This window comes from Sander vitreus, chromosome 12, assembly GCF_031162955.1.
Source record: "Sander vitreus isolate 19-12246 chromosome 12, sanVit1, whole genome shotgun sequence".
Taxonomy (NCBI): domain Eukaryota; kingdom Metazoa; phylum Chordata; class Actinopteri; order Perciformes; family Percidae; genus Sander; species Sander vitreus.
In genome coordinates this window covers 24,314,908-24,324,284 of record NC_135866.1, presented here as the reverse complement: position 1 = coordinate 24,324,284, position 9,377 = coordinate 24,314,908, and the positions used below count along the sequence as shown (strand labels likewise).

At 39.7% G+C, this 9,377-nt stretch overlaps 1 protein-coding gene across 1 annotated transcript; it reads left to right on the top strand.

Annotated features, from left to right (window-relative positions):
* On the top strand, nt 1-9,377 carry LOC144526116 (ankyrin repeat domain-containing protein 33B-like). The gene is made up of 5 exons (XM_078263332.1): nt 1-501; nt 3,484-3,613; nt 7,615-7,755; nt 7,954-8,117; nt 8,730-9,377. Exons 1-5 carry the CDS (start codon nt 1-3, stop codon nt 9,375-9,377), a joined length of 1,584 nt encoding a protein of 527 aa, XP_078119458.1.

Genomic DNA, 9,377 nt, shown 5'->3' with positions numbered 1-9,377 from the left:
ATGGTGTTAATAACAGAGGAACAGAGTGAAGGTTCAAAGGTTCTGGAGAATGGAGTGTTCAGAGGCGTGGGACAGGGTGAGAGTCCGTTTAGGACTAATAAAGTGGCTATGGATACACCTGCCATATCCATCACCAATGTTGAACAAAATGGGGATGAATGTGAGGTGTCAGGAGAGGATGATAGCAAGGATTTTGAAGTTGATTACATGCAAAACTATTGGGAGGATGAGGACGATATCTACCAAGAGTTCGAGGAGTTGGACTTTGATGCCCTGCCAGATCGCTTGGACACGCAGAGCATTGCCTCGGACGATTCTTTCTATCCTCATGATGATTCAGTTGGGTCTCAAATTATGTACCAGCGATTGCCAAGCCCTGACAGCCCCGAACCTATTTCCTTCTTTAAGGCCTGCTGCAACAACAACACCATCATTGTCAAGATTATGATCAGACAAGGAGTGACCGAAGAGGAAGTGAAAGAGACGGATCGGAACAGAAGAGTAGGTATCTGGGTTCAACACATTTGAATGAAATGATTTTCAGGCACTTCTGGCTTTGTTTTCAGTGCTGACTTGAAACCAACAAAGTCTACGTTTTGTTCACAACTTTCCTGATGTAAACCAAAAGACTACAGTGCTTTTCCACTGGAAACCTAAGTGTGCTCACAAAGGTTATAATACTGTGGGTGAAAATACATTATGTTCCATGAGCATCAGTCTTAAAGAACTGTTTTAGTGTTTAGGTAAGTTTTAGCTATCGTGGAAACTCTGTAGAGTTTGAGGTTTTTAGATGTATTTACTACTTTACAGGCAGCCATTGCTTTCCATTCATTTTCCAATGTCATTGCATGGTAATCTAGGTAAGGGCAGATTGATTTTAATACTCTTCAATGTGTCATTTGGAAAACAAAACTATAACTGTGATCAAAGAAAATAGTTCAAAAAGCTTTATGAGGCTTCATTTGGCCATCACTACCAATGGCTGCTTCAAAAGGTAGGAAAAAAAACATTTACTACAAAAAATGTCCAAGGTGTTATTGGCAGGTGCTTCAGATAAAAAATGATGAACACAAAAAAAGCTTAATACAAGCAAAACACTGTTAATCACTTTATTTAACATTTTATCAGTTAAAGTAATTTACCAACCTGTGTGGATTTTTTTTTACAGCAGAAATTCATTTAAAAATATGAAACCGTATAGTGTGCAAAACAGTCAGCAGTTATGTAAAGTACTCATGATTTGAGATATATCAGTTAAAACGTGCACAGGTATGGCTTTTTGAACTTTGATTATATATTATGGTAGCATCTGTATTAAGAGTGTCCTCTTTTCCACAGAGTTAATGTACAGCTGTGTAACTGATGTGTATATGCAGCATCAGTGCTACAACATGGCCAGCAGTCAAAAGAGTGAGATTATGACAGTTCTTTAGAGGTCATGGTACCAACTGTTAATAGTCACACAAGACCTGCTGTTTAGAGTAGGGAGTTGTTGTAGCACCTAGGAATATCCTATTATTCAAAATTGCATGTATATTTATTTAAGAAGGGACAATGCAGTTAATTAACATGAGCACTTGAGTCCATCATGTAAATGTGCCAGATTTAGCCATACAGACTCATTTTCATCTGCAGTCCCTGGCAGGTTAATGCCATTACAAGAAATCATACAAAAGCACAGACAAGGACAACATCAAATCATAATTAATCTGTTGTTAGTTCACGTGTGGGCAATGTTGATTGGCCACTTGGTACCACTTTAGCCTTTTAAATGTTAAATTGTAAGTGTTATGTCCACAGCTTACAAGTATCAAGCAGAACTCACGAACTGTTGAGATTTTGTGATTGTGAGTTCAGTAAACAAACCAAAAAAAATTTATTTGAAAATGTCAGTGTTCATGATACATATACACCTATAATCCACCACTTTAAGGCCCATTACTAAGATGTGTTGTGGTATGCAACACAAATCATGCTGTCCCTGAGGGAACTTGGCTGCTCTTTTCACTGGCAGTTACATCAGGTATTGCGATCAGGCCAGCTGAGCCTGGTAGCTAATGTCAAGTCATTTTGGTTACAATTATTAATACACAGTCTCTCTTATTCGTCTCTCTAAAGCGAAAGCTTGGAAATAATTTCCTTCAATTCATGCCATTGTTTTATGATCTTAATTATCCTCTTGCTCTGTGTTGAAACTAAGTTCTTGTATTATCTCATAAAGATTTAATTGGTCAACCAGCTGTACCTTTTGAAGTGCTTTATAACCCAGAAGTGGGTAGTGCGGAAGGCATAATTAATTACTTGTTATACCTCAGTTGGGAAGACTGGCACTACAGTGGGAGCTACAACAAAATGCAGCTAAATTGGTGGGATGGAATGAGAATGTGGATAATGAAACGTTTTGTTTCACAACTGCAGACAGAAAAGGCCAAGTTTGGATTTGGTTACTGATACAAACCGGCAGAGAGACCTTTCTGCAGGCCTTTGATTTACTTGCCCCAGTTACATCTGATACGAACATGCGATCTGTGTCTAGATACATCATCTGGATAGCGACATGCAATCCATGCACCACCTCCGCATGTGGTCTGGCTCATCTGATCACATTCCGATCACAATGCCTTCTGCGTGCATATACACATTGAATTAACATGTGTTTTTCCTTATCCAAATAGCATATTCACATACAGATCACATGTTAAAGCCGGTTGTAAATGGGGTCAGAGTTGAAATGGAGGGATGCTACAGGGGTGCTCCCTTGAGTGGTTTAGATAATGTGTGATTGTCTCATCCCTTTTGTTATTTTCTTTACTGGACTTCTTTTCAGCAATGTTGGAGTGAGGCCAGATCGCAACCAATTAAGTTGGTGAATGTTGTCATTACTGTTGAAATTATGGCTAAAAGACTTATTATACTTCCAACTTTAAACCACGGTGGACTAGAAAGTATGCACAACTAGATCCAGTTCGGTATGGGTTGTGTCTAATGTCTTTCTTACCATTCTTTTACACCATCAGCTGGTTAGATTATTATCAGTTCCAGTAAGGCTGGTAACAGTATTAACTGTCTCAAAAGATTGAAAATGCAATCCCTGTCCCCTTTGTTAATGTGTGTTTTGTGGAAAAATATGATAGTGACATTAACTCTGATTTAACAGCTATGGCCCTTTTAAATAAGAGCAAAACCAGCCAGTAGGAATTTGGACAAATAGGTGCTTGGCAAGTGACCACTCCAGTTGAAAACCCATGTTTAGCCTGTCTAATACAGACTCACTCGCTGTCTTTAACTGTGCTTATAGGCAACATAACTGATAAGTGTTATTTATTTTTATGAGAATCACTGCAATGGTTTTCTCCTGTGATGAAATATGGCTATGAATAAGCTTCCCCGTAGCCCCAAGAAACAATTTTGGTGTTTTTACGAGCCAAAATAAATCACCAAGAGAAAGAAAGAAACTCAAGCACTCTTGTTTTTGTGTTTCAGTCTGGTCTGATTATGGCGTGCTACCATGGCTACGTGGAAGTGGTCATCGCCCTCTCTCAGTGCCCGTGTCTCGATGTCAACTGGCAGGACAATGAAGGCAACACCGCTCTTATTACTGCAGCACAAGCAGGTAAATACACCTTTGAATTAAATGATTGTTAGTGCTAGTATTTCTTAAAAAGGTCCACCAACAGAGGTGTTATTAGACGTATTAGACCTCTCTTCCAGACTGTGTGGGCATGTACAGACTGTACTTGATTGAGATCTCCCTAACTGTCCTGTTTGTTTAGTTCTACTAGAATTACTGAGCACAAATACAAGATCGATACCAAGCTCATCATGTCTGTACAGTAAAGCTACTACCAGCAACTGGCAGTCTTTGACATCAGAGCAACGAAACGTATTTGTACGATAATTTTGTGCGATAAAAAGTGCCATAATGTACAATGATTTGACCATTTTGTGACGCTTACAATTAGTAGTTGGTTTAAGTCTGCGCCGTCTCATTTTAAGTAATTTCCCGACATGATCAGGAACCTGGATGTACCACTTTTAAACCATCAGCAAGCACTATTATCAAACCTTATCCGTGAAAGGGCAGCCCCATCAGCATCTGGCACACTGGCGGAGGATGTACTTTAGCAGCCACAGATAGTGAATTGGAGGTAGAGCTTCTACTTGCTCACTATGTTCAAGTCAAATAGTTTTAAATGCACCAATATGCCCAGTTATTTATTTAATTCATTTTCATGCAGAATATGAACAGGCTTCCAGTCGTGCTGTCTTGTAATTTAATTTTGTTTTAGTAGGCAATTACAAAAAGTATCAAGACTGATGGACTAATGGACACATATGAGTGGTCAGACAATTGTGCAGGTTGCAAAGTTTAGCCAGATTGGCTAACAGTTTATTTCACTATATTCCAGTAGTTACCTCAGTGAGTAGGCTACAATGTTATCATAACTGATAGAACCAATGGCCAGAGCCACAAAAATAAAACCCAGGTTTAACAAACTGTTGTTTACTTTTAATCAAAATAATCTTATAAAATAACTGAAGGGAAATTAAATGTGCAATGATCCTGTAATTGCCAGTTATTGATATGATCTGACCGGGATCTATAGAAAGATTCTGTAGAGATGATACAGAGCATATTGAGTTTGAGTTCCCTATCTTTCTCCTCCATTTATCACAATGTTAAACAGTTTCATTGTTAGTGTTTCTCATTAAAATCTAGTACTAAAAAACTCTGGCTATGACTGTCCAGAGACTCCAGACACAGTTTACATGACCAAACATCAAGTATTATCACTTCAAATATACACACACGACTTCCAGGATGTGTCACAATTTGTGCGTTCATCAACCCATTAATATCCTTTTTACCTTATATTCCTAAGAATCTACTGTAGTATGTTTCCCAGTGAGGCATGTTACCTTGCATGCTATGTTACTACTTTTGATGCATACTTTACAGTGGTAGACATTTTATTGCAAAGAACTGAGTTTTAAAAGTGGTCCAAAGTAAAGCACAGATTATATTATGAGGTCTGGTGCTTCCAGTTGCAAGAATCATTGGTATTTGCTGTCATTAGAAAGTACCATGGTAAGTCATTTCATAGTGATGCAGCCACATGTATCAGACACGGCACCCCAGCCTCTCATCTGCTAACGATGATGAATGGCTCTCTGTGTCCTGTGATGAATAGCTGCAGACTACTCTTCGTTTTCTGCTTCATTAAAAGAAGTATTGATCCCCTTTCATGACAAAGTACTCTGCAACACCTCAGGGGAACAGTGGACCAAGACTGTGAGTCCACACTGCAGCACAGTGGTCAAATACATGAGAAGAAAAACTCTCCCTTAAACCCTTCTCTAAAGGTAGAAAGTGTGTTGGGAATTAAACCCATGTCCTCCGAGGTGAACTCTCAGTGTTAACCCTACTCCTCACCCTTCCATTCAACCATGCGTATGCTTATAGCTGGACCTCTTTAATGGATTTCTGTTGCGTAAACTCTGCATTTAGCTCACTAGTTTCATTTCATTTCATTAGTCTGGATTTAGACTGGATTTACTCAATTTTGGAAGGTTGTGATGTTTAAGAAGCTGATGTGAAGCTGGAGCTGAATGGTGAAAAGCTGTAGTTTGACTTCAAATCCCATCAGCAACACTGACTACGTTTACATGCACATAATATTCAGCTTTTTGCCCTTATTCCAGAAAAAGCCGATATTCCAACTAAGCTGTTTACATGGCTGATGAAAAAATAGTCCACTAATATGCCTGTTTATATGTAGCCGTGCAAAATATGATTTTTTCAAAGTTTTCCAGCAGTGGCGGACTTGTTGGAGCGTGCAAACACAGCGTCCCTTTCATTCCTTCAACCAGCTTCTTGAAAAGGTCGGCGTAGTGATGTGTGCACATATCCAAAAACCTGTTGATATCCAAGTCTCTGATAATGTTTAAAGCTATAGTGTGCAGTTTCTGTCTCCCCCATGAGGAATTCTAAGTAATGACGACAATTCTGTCGACGCATCCATATGATACAAACCTTCCGTGATTGCGCTTCACCCCCACCCCTCCTCCACACAGTTGCTAGTAGCCAAGGAGGACACGGAGGATTAGAAAAAACATAATGGACTCTTCAGAAGAGGTAATTATCTGTACTTGAGTTTCTGCGTGCGAAAGTTGCCGGACGACACCAATTTCCAAACATAGCCATACTGAGAAATACAGAGAGAGTTGTGTGGAGCTGATAGTCTTGATTAGCTTTGTATCAACTCATTTAACAATGGCTTAAATGTAATGGACGTTCAATATTATAAATAAATTACGCACTAAAGCTTTAAAAGTAGCTGTGTGTTGCTCCTTTTTATTCGGGTCTGTAGCCTTGCAAACTGTTGGCTGGTTGGTTTGTGTACAGCAACCATTGCAACGCATAGAGCTGACCATAAGCAGTAAACAGGTAAGAGGCCATCAACTGCGGTAAAACCCCAGATTGAGACACATATTCCAAATGCGCTGTATACATGTCCAAAGAATGTTTCTAAAACCGGAATAATACTGGAATATCCCACGTCTTAATCGGAAAATGCTATATTCGGAAAAAGACCTTATTCTAAATATCCAACCGGAATATGATGTTTACGTGACGTGTATCAAATTCGGAATATTGTCATATTCTGAATAATAGTGGAATATTGGTGTGCATGTAAACATAGTCAGTCAAGTGGCTTGTTCAATCCCCTGTGGCTGAGAAAATACAAGTTTGAAATCAGGTTGCAACTTTAGCAGTTACAAAACTGTTGACCTTTTCCAGAAAGGAGATATAAAGTTACTAAATAAATGAGAGCAAGTTGTTTACATATTTACATAAAGTGTTCATATGAACAGTTTGCTTCTATCAACAGATAAAAGCAATTCTTAATATGAACACCGGTTTGATTGATATTCCCTCGATTGCACACAAAAAAACATAATTTAGGAAAATAAATAAAAACAGAGATATCTGGTTTCACAAATGAACTCTTCGTGTGTCTTCAATGGTTGTGTCTTGAGGGAAACGAAAAACTAATTTTCTATTTTAATTTTAGATTACTAGTTTGTGCTGAATTTGTGCAGTATGTTCACCATGTCACCATCGTGCATTCTATTGGCTTATTAGCACGCTTATTAGCACGCTATTATATACATAAGGCCATACACATTTTATGGCCATCCGAAGACTAGTTTTTGAGATATTTCAGTGGACCAAAATGGTGGACTGACCAATTATGTGTAACATTGTCTTCCACTGGCAGGGTTAAAAATGCACTCCTGAAACCTGTCAGTCTTACAGTCTTCTTTGTACAGGAGGGAATTTAACTGTACCACAAGTTACACATGGACACTAACTCCACCTACAATATGTTTTCATAGAAACCAAAATGGTATACGGTAGAAGTGAGATAAAGGGTAGAAAAGGGAAGTTTTAATATTGATGAGTGTTCAAAAAGAAAAAAAGTAGTTGAAATAAAAAGTAGTTGAAATGTAGAAAAGCAAAGACAATATCGGTAGATATATCAGAAGAAGCTTTGCTAGTTCCAAACTGCAGAAACTAGTCTCACGTCTGTGTCTCTCTCTGGTCTGCAGGTCATGCGTTCATCTTGAACTACCTGCTCAACTACTTCCCTGGGCTGGACATCGAGAGGAGGAACTGTCACGGTTTCACAGCTTTGATGAAGGCTGCCATGCAGGGCCGGGCTGAGTGTGTCAGGGCTCTCATGCTGGCTGGTAAAACACATACCTTTAAATAATTAAGGTTAATGGACAGCCACTCTAGAAAATCTTGCATTGCAACCTTTATTCTTCTTACAAGCAACTGACAGCTATTAGATGTATGTATCAGTTAGAAATCTCTAGAAATGTAGAGCAAATTACAGTCCAGCTTTAGTCACAGATTCTCCCTCGCATAACTTCTTGTGTTTCCAGGAGGTGATATTCAGGCACAGGACAACAGTCGCAATATGACACCCAGGGAGTGGGCTCTCTTCACTGGTCGATATGAGACAGCCAATCTGATGTATCAGCTGATGTCAAAGCCCTGTGCTGAGCAGTTCTGTGACTCCTTCTCCCTGGAGTGGCCCATGCTGGAGGTTAATACATTCTACATGACTACAGTCCTACTATTGAATGCACCACATAATGCTTTCAATTAATGATTCCTTTAAACCAACCATTTTCAAAGTGGGGCCAGGGCACTCTGTCAAGGAGTCAGTTAAAAGTTCTCAGGTTGATTTTATTACCTGAAGTCATTTTTACAAAAGTCTTTGTAGTTCAATGAGTAATAGGCTACTGCATTTTTAAAATCTAAAATAGTTCATAGATTTAAATAGTCTACCGTAATCAGAATCTGTGCTTTATTATAGCGTGGATATATAATCCACGCTTGTCTTGATAATATGTGTGTGTGTGTGTGTGTTCTGAAATGCACTTTAAATTAACCCTTTTCTCTTGATTTGCCTTTGATATTTTGTTTATATACAGTGTCACTTGCAGCTAATTGAATTGATGTCAGTTGCATTGTTTTGTAGGATGGTGTGCATATTTTTACATTTTTTATATTTTCTCCTGTGTTGTTCGTTCACATAACTAAGACTAGAAGTGTAAAACAATTACAGTACTCTCTCTATCCAGTAAGGGGTCCTTGGCTGAACAACGATTGAGAACCTCTGCTTTAAATTATAATGTTTGATCTTCTTGTGCAGGAGCGGGTGGCCCAAGCCCAAGAGCCAAAGTCTTGCTGGAGGCGTTTGATCAACTCCCTTTCCTGCTGGCCTCATGGGTTTTACATCAACAACAAGGTTAACCCTGTGGATGATGGCGTTCTTGAGCACATGGTCCACATCACCACCAGTATCTCCAGTCCAGTCATTGCCACAGCTTGCCGCACTGTGTGTCCAGGCAGCCCTCCGTGCATCGGGAAGCGTCGTCAGGCTGTGCAGGAAATCCTGAGGAGGCAACGGGTATCTGAGCTGAAGTGTCTGGGCCCAGACAGACTTAACAACAACAAGAGATTTTTCCAGAACTCGCGGATCCTCCTTCTCCCCAAGTCGATGGATCGGAGAGCCAGCCTGCAGCCTCAGCTGCTAAACGTCATGGCCACAGTGGTCATAAGACGAGCAAGCCTCCTGCCTCTTAATATGCTGAGGAGAAGCAGCGTGCGACCAGGCATTGTAGTGCCCAAAGTGATTCTCTGCAAAGCACCGCCTCCGAACTTCATGCCTGGAAAACTCAAACGGAGCAATAACAACAACCAGCTCCAGATCCCCAAGTGGAACTACAAGATGAAGAAAATAGAGAGGAGGCAGGAGGAGGAGAGGCAAAGACTGTTACCTCTGGTAAGGAGGAAATGA